Source organism: Anser anser (assembly GCF_964211835.1).
Source record: "Anser anser genome assembly, chromosome: 7".
Lineage (NCBI taxonomy): Eukaryota > Metazoa > Chordata > Aves > Anseriformes > Anatidae > Anser > Anser anser.
Genome location: NC_139727.1, coordinates 32,733,775 through 32,751,563, shown reverse-complemented (window position 1 = coordinate 32,751,563; position 17,789 = coordinate 32,733,775). Strand labels below are relative to the sequence as shown.

The window sequence follows — 17,789 nt, the reverse complement described above, 5'->3', positions numbered from 1 at the left end:
CCCCATCATTAAATTTCAAATGAAAGGCTCCCTTCCCCTGCCTTTAGGAAGAATGTAAGTAATTGCTTCTTAGAGCAGCCACTTTGAGGCCACGGAAAGGGGCAGTGCCTTCCTCAGTTCTGGCAAAATGCACAAATCCAGCTCAGTCAAATATGTCATTGTACACAATGGCATTTACTACCATGCAAGAATCTATAGGTTTGTACATGCAGGTTTATTATTATTATTTAAATTAATACTTAGATTAAAAATCGGGGGTGAAGGTATCATTTCAGATGAGATGAATGAAAATAAGTGAACTTTCAGCTTTATCATCCAAAGTGAATGCTCACTAAGATGCTGAGATATCACACAACACCGCTTAAGCTAACTGAGTTAGGTTTGTCAGGAGCTTTATATGCACTTTATATGAAAACATAGAAATGCAAATAAATTTGCTTGAATGTTTGTCAAGTTCAGTCTTAATGCATTAGGCTACACTGAATATATTTCATCTGGATGGAAAAACAAAGAAAATTAGTTGAGTTTTATAGGTATTTGAATAAAAATTAGCAATATTATTTAACAAGGGGGAAAAAAATCAACTTAGCTACACTACTAACGCTCACTTATTGCAGTAAACAAGACAGTTTTTTTGCATACAATACTTTCATCAACAATTAATTATTGTATCATTAAGAACACGATTCAAAGCATAATAGATTATATTTGTAGGTATGCTGGTATTGCTCCTCAGTTGTATCACTGCACAAGAAGCCTGTATTAGTAGTCCATATCCATATGTTCTTAGTCAAAGCTGTAAAAACTGTTATCCAAGTGAAATAATTATAATAAAACAATTATATTTGGTACAAGCTGTTGTTAGAGTATGGTTCAACCATAATTATTACAATTAAACATTTTTACTATGATAGTTATTGTCAACAGAACAAAACGTTCACCTCTCTAGGCAAGTGAGGAAGAAATGAGGGAAGGTTGTATTCCCTCATTCCTCACATTAAGGTCTGGGTGAAGTCAAACCAAGCATTTGCTTACAGCAACTCCCTTCTTTCCAGGGGCCATGCAACGTCAAGCGGGAGGAGAATAGCTGTGTCTATAAGCACCCACACAGCGCAAACTGTGGCACAGTTTACAGGCTAATATGGCTAACCTTGCTCTAAAGCAGACCTCAATGCAGCAAGACCTGCTCCAGTAGCTAAGATAGTTCTTAGCATCTCTGGAAAAAAAAAAAAAAACAACTAGAAGTCTGCAAACAGTCTGTGACTCATCCAGCACAACATTTTTCATCTCTCTTATGTGCACAAATGGAATAAAAACAGATCTCTTGTTTCCAGATCACTGGGTAAACCTGAAGCTGGCGAGTCTTCATGACTGAACACTGTTTTACCAAACCTCAGGTCCATGAATGGTCAGTTGACACCCATGGCTGCAGAGCCCTGCAGAAAAGGGAGCATGAAACAAATTGTACTTGTTGTTTACAAGATTTTAATCAAGTTGCAATGCCTTATGGCACACACATTTCATTACTTCCACATCTATGTTGATGTAAAGATTGACAGGCAAGCCAAGATTTGAAAGAAAAGATAAGATTTTTAATGTTTATTTTTCCATGAAAAAGCTTTACAAGGAGAAATAGGCTTCATAGGGGAGAGAATACATTCTTCAATCACTGTTTATTTGCTGAATTGAAATCTGAAGCTAGCATTTCTTCCACAGTGTATTTATTTGTTCTCATAATATTACAGGACATTTACCTTTTACTTAAAAAGGATCATAACCCATGAATATTGTTAAGAACTCTATTAGGTGATGCTGTGTATGAAGAATCTCCACAATCTACATCAGCTGCAGATGATGTGCTTTCAGTTCTAATTCTTCACATACTTTGTAGTAACAAATACAAAACATACCTTTTAAACGTTCAGATCTTTGAAAGGCTTTGCATCACATGCAATGGAAAAAAAGAGGTTTAGTATCTCAAAGAGCAGACAAAAATACTCCCATGTCCTTAAAGCAACACTGTAGTACTCAAGGAAGAAAAAAAAAATACTCCCCATCTTTCCATCTAAACAATATAAGCCATGTACTAAGGTGTTAAGTGCTCAACTGTGACTTCCTTCACTAGTGCTATACTGCAGGGATTTTAAAACACCCCAGCGTCAGAACCTAAATGAAGTTACATGGTTTCACAGTGAGAGAACCAGACCCTTCATAGCTGCCTCTATACACAGCCCTCTGCCATTTAAATAATCTTTGCTTATAGAAGAAAAAAAAGGAAAGAAAAAAAAAACAAAAAAAAGCAGACCAACTCCCTGTCCCTCAAATGCCGAGAAGAATCATCCTTGCCCTTCTAAATTAAAGTTTTAACCTCCATCTCACTTGCATCCCAACTTCTGCAAGATGTTTTTAAGTGTACATAAGAGGTACGTTTGCAAGACAGAGAAAAAGCCTTTTGATAGTAAAAGTACTTCATAGGAAGAGTAGCTCGAATAAAAAGCACTTCAATTTCAACTTAATTCTACAAGATAACAGTGAAAAAAACTTTACAGTTTCTGAATTAGTACAGAATTTTAAAAAACAGCACAAAACTCACAAATCATGAAGGTCAAATAAATACCTTATTTCAATCAACACTCCAGCTTTTCTACAAATACACACTTTCAAGTATTTTTATTCAAGGCACTGATTTCTTCCTTCAGTCATCATGATGTAATGAAAATGCAGAATTTCTGTCACATTGGACTGAACTACTGGCCCTAAAGATAGCTGTTGGTAACCTTGGAGAGAGCCTGCATTTCACCTGGTTGCAGTTTTTCAATTACCTTATTTTTCCTTATTAATATCTATACAAAATCACACAAATCCATCATAATTTAACAGTACAATGATTTACAGAAGAGAAAGCTTTAAGTGCACTAATTTTCTTTTAAAAGCAAGACTGAGTATTTTTGAAGTTAGATACTGTAGATATAAAACATTTAGCATTTCTGTTATGGAATCATTGAACATCTCAAATTGGAAGGGACCCACAAGGATCATCGAGTCTAACTCCTGCCTCCACACAGGACTACCACAAAATCAAACCCTATGTCTGAGAAGTTGCCGAAATTCTTCTTGAACTCCGGGAGGCTGTCCCCAGAGAGCAGAGCTCAGCGCCTGCCCCTCCGCTCCCCTCGTGAGGGAGCTGCAGGCCGCCATGAGGCCTCCCCTCGGCCTGCTCTGCTCTGGGCTGAACAAACCAAGGGACCTCGGCTGCTCCTCACGTCTTGCCCTCTAGGCCCTTCACCATCTCTGTAACCCTCCTTTGGGCACTCTCTAACAGTTCTATGTCCTTTTTATACTGCTGTGCCTCAAAGTGCAGAGTTCTTGAGGCGAGGCCGCACCAGCGTAGAGCAGCAGGGGACAATCCCTGCCCTTGACCAGCTAGCAGTGCTGTGCTTGATGCACCCCAGTGCACTGCTGGCTCTTTGGGCTGCCAGGGCACACTCGTATTGACTCATATTCAACTTGCCATCAACCAGAACCCCCAGATCCCTTTCTGCAGGGCTGCTCTCCAGCCTCTCATTCCCCAGTCTGTTCGTATACCCAGGGTTGGCCCTTCCCAGTTGCAGAATCCAGCACTTGCTCCTGTTGAACTTCACTGAGTTGGTGATTGCTCAGACCTTTAATTTGTTGTGAGCTCTCTCCTTGCAGACCTCTCTTCCCTTGAGGGAATCAACAACTCCTAACCTAGTGTCACCTGCAAACTTACTTACTATGCATTTGAGTCCTGCATCCAGTTCATTTAAAAAATCAAGAGAGCCTGTCCTAAAATTGAGCCCTAGGAAGCCCCACTAGTGACAGGCCACCAGCCATTTACTGTAACTCCACTTACTATAACCCTTGAGCCTGATCTGTCAGCCAATTGTTCACCCATCGTATTGTGTACTTGTCAAGCTGTATGCTGGACATAGCTGAGAAAAAATACTGAAAGCTTTGCTAAAATCCCCCCAAAAATCACACCTACCAGCTTCCATTGGTCAACCAGATGAGTAACCTTGTCATAAAAGGAAAGTAAATTATCTAAGCAGGACTTTCCCCTCATGAACCCATGCTGGCTATGTTCCACCATTTAACTATCAATTCCAAAATTTTAAAACCTGGAAGTTATCTGAAACAGCCAGCTCTCAGCACACATTCCTTGAATGGGTGGTTCAAAACCAGGTATTTCAGCTTCATCAAAAACTTGAAGTACAAGCTCTTATTTTTTTAAAAAACCATACAACCGAATGGGGAATAGTTATCTCGCTTACTATGAAGTCTGACAATGTCCAGATGGATTGAGTTTCTAAATACTTAGTCAAGAGGGGAAAAATATATTGTGGAATATTGCTCTTCTGACGCATGTTGAGTACAGAGCATTAAGTTAAGGTAGACTTATAAATAGATTTCTACAAGTGCGATTTCTTTAACTCAAAATTATCAGTGTTATAAAGGAACCAAGCAAGGCTTGAAAAACACTTGTAATTCTTTTTCTTATCCCTAGGGCCTGCAGTTGGACAAAAAGTCCTCTTGTATGCCTCGAAAGCATTGGACCAACAAGGCAGTACACTAAACAAGTAACTATAGGTACACAAACACTCAAATTATATCCAAGGTTTTAGCCTTTCAGCTGCAACAGAAGTACGTTACCCTGTGATAATAATTAAGCCTTCAACAAGATAGCAAGCTGGGGTATCTTTCAAATCACCTAATACTCCTAAGTATTTAATCTGCAGTTTCCTGAAACTAAGAGCCAACAAAGTCCATGTGTAGGCTACTCAAGTTTGAGATGCTGTAGGAGATCTAGAAACAACTTCAGAACTTCATTGAATAGGGCCAGAGATAAAGGTAAAAAAAAACGATGGTACCTGCATCACTGTAGAGTTTGATGAAGCTGACTTGAGGGCATAATCTTACTTTAATGTTACCTAGAACTGTATGGAAGGGTCTAGACAGGTCCTGGATTTCAGTAACTATTAGCAGGTTATCTTAAAATAAAGAGCACTAATTAATCAATTGATTAAATATTTTTTCCAGTGAGAGTAAGGGCAAAATTCTCACCTTCTGTATGGAGCAAAATTTTACAGGTCATAAAGAGGAGTAGACCTAGGAAGCAGGTAACTCCAGAAAGCCAATATACACTAGGTCTACCCATTCTGAGGATCAGTGCCATGCGACTCATCTTGAAACCCTCACCTCATTTGCACCCGTTTGGAGTGAGCTGCCAGGTAACATTGTCCTTGTATGTAAAAGCCCTATTGCACTTTCTTTTTACTCCCCAGCCCTAAAGCAGGGCAGGGGCAAGAGGCTGGTGGAGGGAATTATCCTACTTGGATCCCTCTATGGTAATAAGATACTGGCCGTATTTCAGTCCTGGGGAAGCTACAGGAGGAAAAGATAGACACACAAACCTGACCAACTCCTCTTCCCACCCTAAACCCCCTCCAATATTATGACAAAAATCAAAATAAACCCAGAAATTCAAGTCATATTTGCGTTGAATCCTTAATAAGAACGAAAGCTAATCTTTAACAAGAGTAAGTGATTTTACATACGATAGTTCAAAATCTACAAAAATATAGGAACAGCTGGTTCTGATGGAAGACAGTAGTCAAGCTTGGTTATATGAACATAATAGAATGTAAAATATTATTAGAAATATTTCTGAGTTAATGATCTGCTGCAGAATGCAAAGCCAGAAGTGATGGTTCAATTAAAAAACAAAACAACAGGTCTCACTTTTGAAGTGACTGTCTGCAACTAACTCTCACTATTCTTATATCTTCCTGATGAGGGACAGAGAAGCTCATGTAACCCCTGACGAACTTTTTTTCAGTGAAAATGATTATAATTAATTTTAAATACTAGATCTTTGCTAACTCAAATCGGTTATCTTAGCTGATTATACAAACAACTGAGCTGGCAGATTTGACCATGCAGTTACCATCAGGAAGGGTAGGTAACAAACTGCTATGCATGGTAAATTCTGTTAGAAGAACTACAGCCCGGAGGACACACAAACACAACCTGTTACAGCATCTCTCACACATCATACAGTGAAGCAAACTTACTTTTGATTTGCAACACAGTTTATGAACACACACTTCTGTGGAAATTTAGCTGCAATACGTCTTTGAGGTAAGTGTTAAGGAAGAACAGTAATTTTCAAAAAATACATAAATCTCTGCTATCGTCTGCTAAACTGTAAGCCATTTCATACTAGATATATCACTGATAACTCTACAAAGTCAAACATTTAAGGCTCTCATGCACATAGCAAACCTTGTTAGGAATCAAAAACTCAAGAGAACTTGAAACTGTGGTCAGTAATGCAACTCTCTTTGCTAGAGTGAATAGTCAATAATTAAAGGAGCAAAAGGACATGCCCCTGTACAAGAAGGGAAGTCACTTTGTTCTGATCATCTCCTTCCTCTAAGCAAGAGATAAGGAACAAGTTTTTCTTAATGCTCTCATAAAAGATACTTTTACTTTGAACTACAGGATTTGCCAATTGAAATAAAAAAGTGCATAAAGAATATATACAATATACTGAAAGCCATATGCACTTTTACTCTGGCTAAACAAACAAAAAAAAAAGGAAAAAAAAAAAGTGCTGTTCCAGGAAAGCAAATGCTAGAACTAAAAACTGCAAACGCCTCTGAACTTTTTTCCATTATACAATGCAAGCATGACCAATATTCTTTAGAGATTTGCTACAGTAATTTATGACTTTATAGGTCTGATGCAAAACCTATTAAAGTCAGTGGGAAAGCATGATTTGAAAAGGCCTTGAATTACATACCGTTACTGTAAGATACAAATCTGGGAGTGCTGAGCCATACCAATATGCTGGTAGTTGAATTTTTTTTTGTATCAGGAAACACTATAAGCTACATTACCATACAAAAAGATAGCAGCCATTTAATTTTTCAGTATTTAGAGACAGTAGTAAAATTTGCTATTTTTCTGAATTGTATTTTGAAGATGGTTTCTGGTAACTTAACTGAAACTTCTGTAGCTTGTACAAGCTATTGTTTTTGCCTTTCTGGTTACATTTATGGCACTTCTTGCTTTAGTGTAACAGCATCTTATAAACCCTGGAGAAAGCAATGGAAATAGCATCCCTTTTGTAGAATAAAAGTAAACATCATAAGCTTTTAAAAAGCATGTTATTCTAAATATAGAACATTCAAATGTCTGTACGCCACAAGTGAAACATAAGGAGGGACTCAGTGCTGTGTGTGCTATTCCTTGGACAAACAAAACAGGCTATGTGATAAACGCCAGTCATAGTGAACACACAGACTGAGGATCAGAAGATCCCCAGTAACATCATCAGGAAGAACTGGAGCACACTGAGAATCAGCTACACCTAAGAAGATGGAGAATGATTACAGCAGTGTCCTTGTGTGAAACCCACTAAGAAAAGTCAGGGAAAGAAGCTCTCCCTTGTAAACTGAGGGGGTTATTGCATAGAATGGTTTAGGACTTATGGGGTGCAGGGGTGAAAGCATCTGAGGACATTCACCTTTTCTTTCAGGTCAAGTTTTTGAGATGGTCTCACACCTTTTGTCTCTTTTTTGGATAAAGCCATTACAGATTCTAGAAACAGAATCACAGAATCATTTAGGTTGGAAAATAACTCTACGATCATCTGCTCCAAACTTTAACTTAGCTCTGCCAAGTTCACCATTAAACCACCTGGTTAGTATACACCCCTCAGTTTATACAGGATTCAGTCAACTGCTGCAAGACATGGACTTCAGAGAAAGAAAAATAAAATGGTTCAAACACATTTTTCTACTCTCCGCTAGTAAAGCAGAAATTGTTTCATTATTTAAAATACGGCTACAACTAAATATTTAAAGGTCCTTTACAGTCTGATCCTGGACTTCAGCGTGATGCTTACGCAACAGTTTTCCTACTATCTACTATCATGTCTTCCCAATAAGCTACATTGGTTCTGAATGCATTTACACACAGTAACTTGAAGCTGAATCTTGAAAAAAAAAGGATATATGACCTTTAAACGTTTGTTTATATTTTAGATATAAATGTATGTATATGTCTACAACACTAAACACTATCTACTGTAGTTAAAGTTAGGAATACATGGCCTTTCCCTACTTTAATTAAAGCAATACTTAAATTAAAAAGTGTCATTAAGATAACAGATTTGTTGAGACTTACTTTTTTCTGTATGCCAAAATACAAGGTAGAATTTGATGATCTTGTCCAATCAAAACAGATAAATATTTTAGTTGGAAATGAGAGGAAAAAAAAAGAAATCTATCTGCTGAGTTGTATACTCAAGATAACTGTAAGAATTTAATTTGTTATTCTGAACTTCTGAAACTAACGCTTGCTTTTTACAGTAAGCAACAGAAAAATTGTGAGCTAGCTGGAAGCTTATCTAAGGTTTCCTGGCTACCACCCAAAGTTAAATAAACAACAACAAAAACTCTTAAAGATTTGTAATAAAGTGTGAGAAGTGATTAATGCCCCATAATCGGTTTCTTTACCTTCATCCTTTCAACAGCATTTGCAATCTGTGAACAAAGTAGCAAAGCTTTATCCTTCTTCAAAATGGCATGTGAGATTGAGAGGTTTACTCAAAGGAACTGAAACACTGAATTAGAAAAGTTGCTTAAAAAATAAACACAAGAAAATAATAGTTCAGGCCTTGCCTTGCTGACAGGTGAGATAACCACCATTTCTGGTACTGTAGAGAACTCACAGATATGCTGGCATTTCAATAGAAGGAAAAACCACACCAATCCATATGGTTCCCTTAAAACAAAAGCCTCTGGAGTTCATGACCAACATTTCAATCAGTTTTCAATTAGGAAAGAGCAAAAACAAATCATACCAGGGATTTACTGACAGGTGTCAGGAACAATGGTGACTGCTTTAGAAAAGACAACATAAAAATTCTTTCACTACTATACATCATACTATATGTAAAGATACTATCTTCAAATTTAAAACAAATTCATCTTCTCAGAACTGATCCTCATAATCAGAGCACTGGACCTAATCCAAATACACTTAAGCGCTGTGGAAATCCTTCCAATTCAAGTAAGAAAATTGCACACCCTCCCGTATTTCTGCTACTTCCTATGGCAAATTGATCAAATTTTACTCGCAAAACATTTAACCACCAAAGGCAGAGTTTTGGGAATACAGCTTCAAATCAAAGCACTTTACTCAAAGATTGAATCACCAGTTTTCTAGCAAAAGCTCAGAACCTCTAGACATGAATGCAACCATCCATTATTAAACGTACGGTTCTGATTCAGAGGCCACCATAACAAATGGGTGGACAAACAGCAACTTCAAAAGACTTTGAATCACACTTTAGGAGTGTAGTATCATTCTTAATATTGTATGTTTCCAAGACAGAAGTCTTCAGACTGGGTTTTACAAAGAAATCATAAAAGTGGGAAAGGAAAGTGATTCACCTGCTTGAAATGGTTGAAATTTAATTTTTGCAGTTTAGATAATCAACCATTTTCTACCACTTACATAAAATGTAAATCAGTATATATCAGAAAGATTCCAGCATTTTCTTTTTCTTTACAAATATACACACACATTAGAGAGGCACATTCTTTGTTACAAATCAGCATGATTTTTTTTTTGTAGGAACTCAAACATTTCCTTTCACAGAAATTTTTCCATGAAACCGTGCTCTTCATATAAGGCAGTCATATCTAGTTAAACAAAACAATCAGTTTGCATAACATTAGAGCTGCACCTAGTTTCAGATGTATTTTCAGAAATGCCACTACAGAAAAATAAGCAAGATGCTCCTTTTATAGCCTGGAGAAAGAAACTATTAGGTTTGACATTCTATTAAGTTTAAGAGCACAAAAGGAATCTGTAACTGTTAGTCTGAAATGATCTAATTATTCTAACAGTACGTATAGTGCAAAGAATTTCTTACAGTATAATAACAAGGCAATACTAACTCTTTCAAAAGGACACTCAAAATTTTTGCTCATCGCTTAGAATGGCGTATGTCCAATGTATTCACAAATGGCAATGGAATCTGAAGTATTACAGTATCGTTGTTTCTACTGCAATGAAAAGAAATCAGGTTGTGATTATAAATTTTCATGTTAAACTGTAAGGAATTCTACTGCATTTTACCAAGAATATTATTTCTTAGGTTTGTCATAAGCTCCAGGAAAATGGCCAATGGAGAAAAGTTATCTATTCATATTTTCTCCTACGGTAGACAGCAACATAAAGCACCACATTAGCTGGCTTTGGGTTAGTTAGTTAAAAATGTGTATGTTAGTTCAACTTGAGTCAAGCTGGCTTGGTTTTCACTTGTTATCTGTAAAGGCTGACTGAATGAGATTCCTTTCATCATACAGGCACTGCTATCTTTGCTGCAATAGTAGAGGCACGCTTTGATAGCCAGGACAGCTTCAGCTGATAGACAGCTCCTTGGTAACTGAAAGGGAATGACAGTTTGACAGGAAACATCCTTAATTTCTCCAGACAGACTCTGTCCTTGAAGCAACCATGTATTATCTGCAAAAGAACAACAAGTTTTATCATTAGGATATTTAATACCATGTCTGAAACCTATAGAAAACACTAATTTTACTCATATGACAACATGACCTTTTTCCATATAGAACATTAGGGGAAATCTCCCTTCTGATTTTTTCAGTCTTGGGGAAAAAAAGGAAAAGTAGTTTACAAGTGCTTCTTTAGTTGTCTTTTAAAGATAATCCAAAGCTCTGCTTCAGAAACATGGGTATATCTATCTCCACAGTATACCTTAGCTGAATGCAACGAATCTGCAATTTGTCGTATACACTTTTAAGAGGATATTAAAATTTCTTCTGATACATAAGCAAAACTCCTGAAATAAATTGGCTGTAATAAGTTTGTATTAGAGGTCTAATACTCTAGGCAAGACGACTGCCATAAATGCACAGAACTGCAGGTACTTTATCATGTTTCCAAACAGAAAGGTTGGCTTTATAAATAGGTTGCTGTAATTTAGCTATGTTCAGGCTGACTATTACAACAAAGCTTGAGTTTCACATTTATTTAAATATTTAAGAGTATGTGAACTGCAAAATAAACTGCACAATGTATGTACCTACTTCATTGCGTTGCACTCTGTACTTTATTGTAAAGTGAGATGGATGAAGTGCTCTTTCTGGCATTTTTAAGAAAATACCTTAAATTTGGCTCTCGAAGTTATGAGCTTGAAATGTCTTGTTGAGTTTAAGTTGCTTATCTTCTCCAGTTTTACTAACCCTTGAAGCTCTGACATATATCTTCACCTCAACAATATTTGGAGATTTTTATAGGCCAAAAAGTGTGCTGGAAATAGTCTACTTGTACTCCAAAAGCATAAACTGTGATGAGAAACTGCCTTAAATCATGAAGTGTATAACCAAATTGCAGGCCCTGTACAGTATTTGTTGATTGCTTTTTAAAACAACCCATTTAATTAAGCTACCACATGGATATATAGACACTTTGAAAGCTAGCCAACAAAATATGAGTCAGAAGATGAGATGTTTAGCTTCAGATCATTTTAACTGCATCTACAAGCAGTAATGACTATTAACACGTATTTATTATTGTAAAAGACAATATGGCATGTAAATTCAGGCTGAGAACAATTACTAAGAGTCAGTAGAATTTTAGAATCCAGCAGCATTTCAAAAAAAAGGAATATTTTCCAATGCAGTATAGTAAATGAGCAAAAATAATTGAAATAAAAATGTTTTGTCCATTGCTTCTAAAAATCTACTGAAGGTCCACATGATGAAAACTCAACATCAAGAACATGACAACAAGACTAAAGAAAACTATATATATATATATTTATTTATTTATTTTTAGCTGTTTGGCAAAGCTTTCCTCTGCTCTATATAATGGCTTATTTTATTATTTTATTTGGTTTCTCTAAGAAGTAATAAATAGTTCTCTGTGCATCACCTACTTTTAGGGTGCTGAGAGTCTGACAGCAAATGTGCTTACAAAGTTCAGAAATTTGTCAGAGTCTGAATGAAAAGTATCCTCCCTTCACCCACAAAAGGCAAGTTCACGGTGGGAGTCTTACTTAGGCACACATGGTAAGGTACAGGATACTTTTTAGAAGCCTTGATTCCAGAGATCAGGAAATTATTTGTATAGCATGAATATACTAGACTTAAAGCAAATGAGTCATACCTGAGTAACTCAATAACCAGACAAAACTGTTTCGATACAACGTGAAAAAAATAGGGGTTATTATGTACATCAGCTTCCATACAGCACATCCATATGTAAGCCTCTTCTTTCAAATGGTACTGCCAAGGGCACTGACAGATACTCCCTTCTGAGCACAGCTGGAACACTGGGAAGCACTGTTTCCAAACACTTGCTAATGGTCACCCTGTGCAAGAAGGTGTTTCAGATAACCTTACTATTTTTGTACTGAAAAGAATTTTAGGGAACACACTCACAGAGTTCATTCTACTGGTCATGCTTCGTGCATAGTAATACCCAGCATAAGGATGGCAACGATGGTTAGAATTAAACCATTCCAGTCACATGCCACGTGAACATGTTCCATGTGTTCTTTTAAAATACTTCAGCGTTGAAAGAGATTAATTAAGCCTCACGACGCTGCTCTAACATGAAATATTATTCCCATTTCACAGTAACCAAGGCATGCAGTGACTGCAAGTGTTGCCCACGGCCACATAGGAAGAGTGGCCTGCAAAAGTGGCCTGCAATAAATGCCAATTATTTCTGCTGCCTTGACATACCACAATATTCCTCCTATATGAGAGCATGCCTTATTATAGAAATATTCAAGTACAAATATATGAATTATAACAAAGTAGGTTCAAAGTGGTTAGGTAGAAATTTACTTCAAATAATTTTTTGAAGAGACAGAAGGAAAAAAAGGGAATCTTTCTGGAATATGCTTCAGCTTCACAGCAACCTTTCTCCCAGAAGCAGACAGTAGGGCTGGGATAAGGCTTTCATGGAGACAGCATGGTGAGAGCAAGCATCTAAGGACGAAAAAGCTCAACTGTTCTGGGAACAGTTCCCCTGCAAGCCCTCGTTGGCAACTTGTTTAAAGGAAGTTTTAAAAAAATTAATGCAGCATGTATTAATTCAAGCAAGAAGCTACAATTATCAAGTTCTTTTTTTTTTTTTTTTTTTAATTCTTCCCACTCCAGCTGTTCGATTTATCAACACTAACTAACATTTACCACATGACAGTGTCATATAGGAACAGACTGGGAGGGACGTTTTGGTTCATCACACTGAGGTCCCTTGCATGGCAAGCACATCCTGATATAATCTACTTTGTTTCTTATCTATTCCTCTTCAACTGATAAAACAACACAAGCACTTTACCTTCTGCCGTGATAAACCAGGAGTTGGGTGCTTCTTCATTCAGTGTTGAATCTGGAGGGAGCGTCAACTTCAATAAAAACTGAATTGTCTGGCCAGGAGCTACAGTCAGTGAATGAAGTTGAATGTTTGGTGCAGATTTAGGCAGTTTTGGAAGGTTTGCTGTTTTGTCCTTTTGCACAGGCAGATGATCTGGAACATCGCACATTTCTGGATTCACGATAGGCAACTATCAGTAGAAAGCAAAGTATTAATTTTCATCTGTCCTGGTATAACAAATAGGCAATTTCACAATACAATCACACTTTGATGGCTGACATGAACTCAGAAAACTAACACATGACAATATGGTTGCTGTACTGAAACTTTCTGATGGAGCACAATAATGGTGCAATGATACGAACAAAAAGGAGAGGACAAAATAACTTTTTAAATGTAAGAGATAAAACAGATGGATACAGATAAAAATATTTACTATTAAAATCATAAAATCTGTAACTACTTTACAAAATCCACTATTTAGAGTATTCTTTAACTTAATTTTTTAACATTTGCATTACATTTTTATTTTAAATAAAATTTATAAGCATTTTCTCCCCATGGGGTGATAACTGTATCCTTTGGTAATAAAATCCAAGATTCTAACCATGCAGATTATGCAGCAAAATAAAGGACGATTTCCCAGAAAAGGCACCAAGATATTACATGGTATGGAAATTTAAATACACATTAAGATTGCGTACTATTAAATGCAAGAAGCTTAAAAGAATACAGTAAGACTATTATCTCATATATATACACGAGAACACCAAGACATGGTATCATTATAAGATAGACAGTAGTACAAATTTGTTTTGTTTTCATGTTTACAAGCAAATTGAGCACTGCTGTATTTGAAAGTGGTTTCAGTTTGACAACTTGAAAGCCACAAATAAAGAATATATAAAATTCTGCATGGCACTCATTAAAAGTTAAACACCATTTAAATGTAAATTTTAAAGTTCAGCAAAAAGTTCAGTACCATAACAGCAAAACAAAGACATCGTCGTATCAATATTTTTGTCAAATTTAGAAGAATTTGGATTTAGAAACTTGGTTTTGGAACTATAAGAGAGTGATGACAGCTCTTCTGCTCTCCCCACATAAGTCATGTTAAATAAACTGTTGTTCACTTTTCTCTCTAGACCACTGCTGCAAGTTAACTTTGCTGTATTTTATATTCTCAGTATTCTGCATGGTTTTGGATATTTTTATGTAAAAAGTTTTATATGCAAAAGTTCCCTTTTCACAAATAGGGCTATCAACAAGGATGCTAACAGGTAATGCTTGTTTGCTAGATCATCACAAAACGTTGTAAGAATATAACTACTGTCCCCAGAAAGTTTATTAGCTATATGATTTTTATACCACTTGCTAAAGTCTGCAATAGTAATTTACAAAGAAACACCACTATCAGCCTGTTTAATAAATATTACTTGCCATGGAAAGAATTTTTGTTTCCAAATCCAGCACTTTAATCTGATGATTATTTGTGTCTGCAACATACATCAGGCGGCCATTCTCTTCAACACACAAACCTCCCGGTTCATTAAAAGTTGACTGTGTAAAGCTGGAACCAATAACATTGCTTGCTTCTCCTGTGCCTGCCAGGGTAGCACAGTTCTTCGTTTTGGGATCTACAACCTTAATCTAAGATAAAAACAAACAAAAAAGACTTTCTTTGAAAAAAACTACCAGAATGTAAAAGTTCTGGATTGTCTTACAGCCCGTATTTTCAGAAGCCAGCAATAACTTTGATTATCTTAGCTAACGAGCATTTGTCCTGGAAGCTAGGTTATCATACTTTATCAAAAGACATCTCCCATCTTTCTTCCTAGTCCTCACTGCGTGTTCTCTTTCTAATGCACCTACCTCTTTGGTATAAAAGTATGCTTGCTGATCAGATTTATTTTTTTTCCTAATATTTGTTGCCTTCCTGAAAACATTTTCAAAATAGTAAGAGCATAATAAAACTGTCACGGTAACTTTTTTTTTTCCTAAAAATAGATTACATTTTTCTTAACTTTTTTCTTAAAGTAATAGCAAAAATGTTGATAATGTTTTATAAAATACTTTAAACAAAATTTCATATGCCCCACGGGTTTTAATGAATATTTAGTGATATATATACCTTATTCTGTAAAACAAAACAAACTACTTATTTTTTAATACATTTAATCAACATACAGTTAGGAACCTTGTAGACATTAAAGCTTGAGAACAATAACACAGAACAACCTGTCTCATCTTTAAATTCCATGGGAGTAACCCACAATACTTCTTCTCAAAATATGGGTGTTTTTTTGAGGAAAGAACAAGTCCTCTTGCTGTCCTGGTTTTATCAAACCTGCAGTATTCCTGACTAAGCGTTCCTAGCTGTTTTGCCCCAGTTTAGCCTCTTTGGAAAGATATAAGGAAAGAGTCTTTAGTTGGAACTGTAACTTGGTACAAATTCACCTTACCCAAGGGGCTGTCATATCAACACAGCAGCATATAACAACAAAACAATGGGTAAAGAGAAGGACTCATAAGGGAAGGAAGGAAGGAAAAAGAACTCACAAAAGAATTCTTACCATTTCTTTCTTCAGCTCAACCAACTACAGTCTTTGTATGTTCTGAAAATAAACTCTCATAGTAGTAAAAATTGTAAAGCCTGCATATGTCAAGCTACTCTACATGCTTACCTTATGATTATAGGAATCTGCCACATATAGCAGTTTTCTTTTCTTGTCCCATGTTATTCCTAGGGGATGCTGCAGCTTCGCATTTATGCCTGCTCCATCCACATCACCAAAGGCAAACAAGTTCTGGAAAACAATATTATTAAATTAAAATATTTGATTACTCAATGTTGACTTGAATTTAAATGATTGTAATTAAATGGAAATTCACTGAGACAAAAAAAAAAGCAAGACAACTACTTTATAACAAGGATACTGAGAACTAGGAATAAGGATGCTAATGATGGAGATGGAAACTACCACATTTAAATTATCAACATGAATCCAGCTGGCTTTAATAACAATACAATACTGTTTCAGTTTGGCTATTTTATAAATAAGTGAAGTAATTTTGTATCTGAGGAGCAATGTTCTGCACTACAACTTGAGCACCACAACTGGTACACATTTGCATTCCAAGCAGTGAAGTTAAGAAACTGATGGCCACGGAAACTAATTTACCCTCTCACCCCAAAAGTGGTTCCTCCAGGTCAGGCTTGAGGAATATTAGTAGGGCAGTGTGGGGAAGTTTGAAGTGATTACCAATGGATCTCTCTCTCCTCCTACAAGGTGCTTCACTGCTCCGTCTTTCAGAGAGATTGTTCGCACGGTGCTGCTCTCACTATCCGCTACAAAAAGGCAGTTCCACGGTTCCTCGGAAGCCAGAGAGAGACCTGAAGGTTGTGCAAAGCCTGCCTTGTGAGGGTAGGTGTTGTTTCTGTTCTCTTCATTTCCACTCCCAGCAAATCGAAGACAGGTTCCTTTCTTTAAATCACTAAATGAAAATAGTACTTATATTCAAGAACAGGTCTGAAATACTTTAGACATTATGCATGAACAGAAATCACAGGAAAAGCACTTGTGAATTATAAAACCAACTGTATTGCAGCACAAGAAATTATTCCATGCCTTTATGCTAACTTTTTTCACCTTAGTTTATCATTTATCACTAGATAAATTCAGCAAATGCAATGAAAAGTAACATTCAATTATATGACTGTACGTTACCAAGTCATAGCTTTATAGCTAAAGTAGAATATTTCATTTCATCTAACAGATGTGGGTAAAAGCAGGCAGGCTTTAAAGGACACAAGCCTTTTAAGTCTGAAGAGAAACAGCAAGCTTCAAGCTAAGTACAGGTTGAGAAAAAATACTTTTAGTTTAATTGGATTATCTCTTACTGTGGGGTTTGAAGGCTGTTTATCCAGACAAACAACAGTTTCACATGTCTTGTATTAAAACCGCTTACCTTCCCTTTGGCAGTTTTCCACCTTCCAACATCAGTGCCCATATCTGATGTGTGCCTGCCATCGCTATCCATAAAACATCGTCTTCCTGGGTCTCTGAAACTTTTAAAGAAATGGATGTATAAGAACAGATGAAAAAAACCTCTTTGGGAATGCCTCATAAAACAAGGAAGCCAACAAACAAACCCTGCCATCCCCCTTACTCCAGCTCACCATTTGCCACGGGGAAAAACAAACAAACAAGCTACAGAGCAAGAAAGCAAGAGAATGTCTTTCATTTATGAAGAAATCTGCTATTGCTGTTTTATCCTCTTCCTAAGGATATTAAAAACACAATAAAAATTGTGTATCTTTGCCTGGTAAAGGCAATACTTCA

General features: G+C 36.5%; 1 protein-coding gene across 2 annotated transcripts in view; it reads right to left on the bottom strand.

The window, feature by feature from the left end:
- Nucleotides 1–1,570: 1,570 nt before the first annotated feature.
- The window catches only part of NHLRC2 (NHL repeat containing 2), a 38,915-nt gene continuing 22,696 nt past the window's right edge, over nucleotides 1,571–17,789 (bottom strand). For both annotated transcript variants that reach the window (XM_083844449.1, XM_083844450.1), the window contains exons 6-11: nucleotides 17,416–17,515; nucleotides 16,710–16,941; nucleotides 16,131–16,253; nucleotides 14,887–15,096; nucleotides 13,411–13,636; nucleotides 1,571–10,563 (exon numbers count right to left, since the gene is read on the bottom strand). In XM_083844449.1, the coding sequence (XP_083700575.1) occupies nucleotides 10,298–10,563; nucleotides 13,411–13,636; nucleotides 14,887–15,096; nucleotides 16,131–16,253; nucleotides 16,710–16,941; nucleotides 17,416–17,515 (1,157 nt within the window). In that variant the 3' untranslated portion in view covers nucleotides 1,571–10,297. The remainder of the gene's footprint in view (nucleotides 10,564–13,410; nucleotides 13,637–14,886; nucleotides 15,097–16,130; nucleotides 16,254–16,709; nucleotides 16,942–17,415; nucleotides 17,516–17,789) is intronic.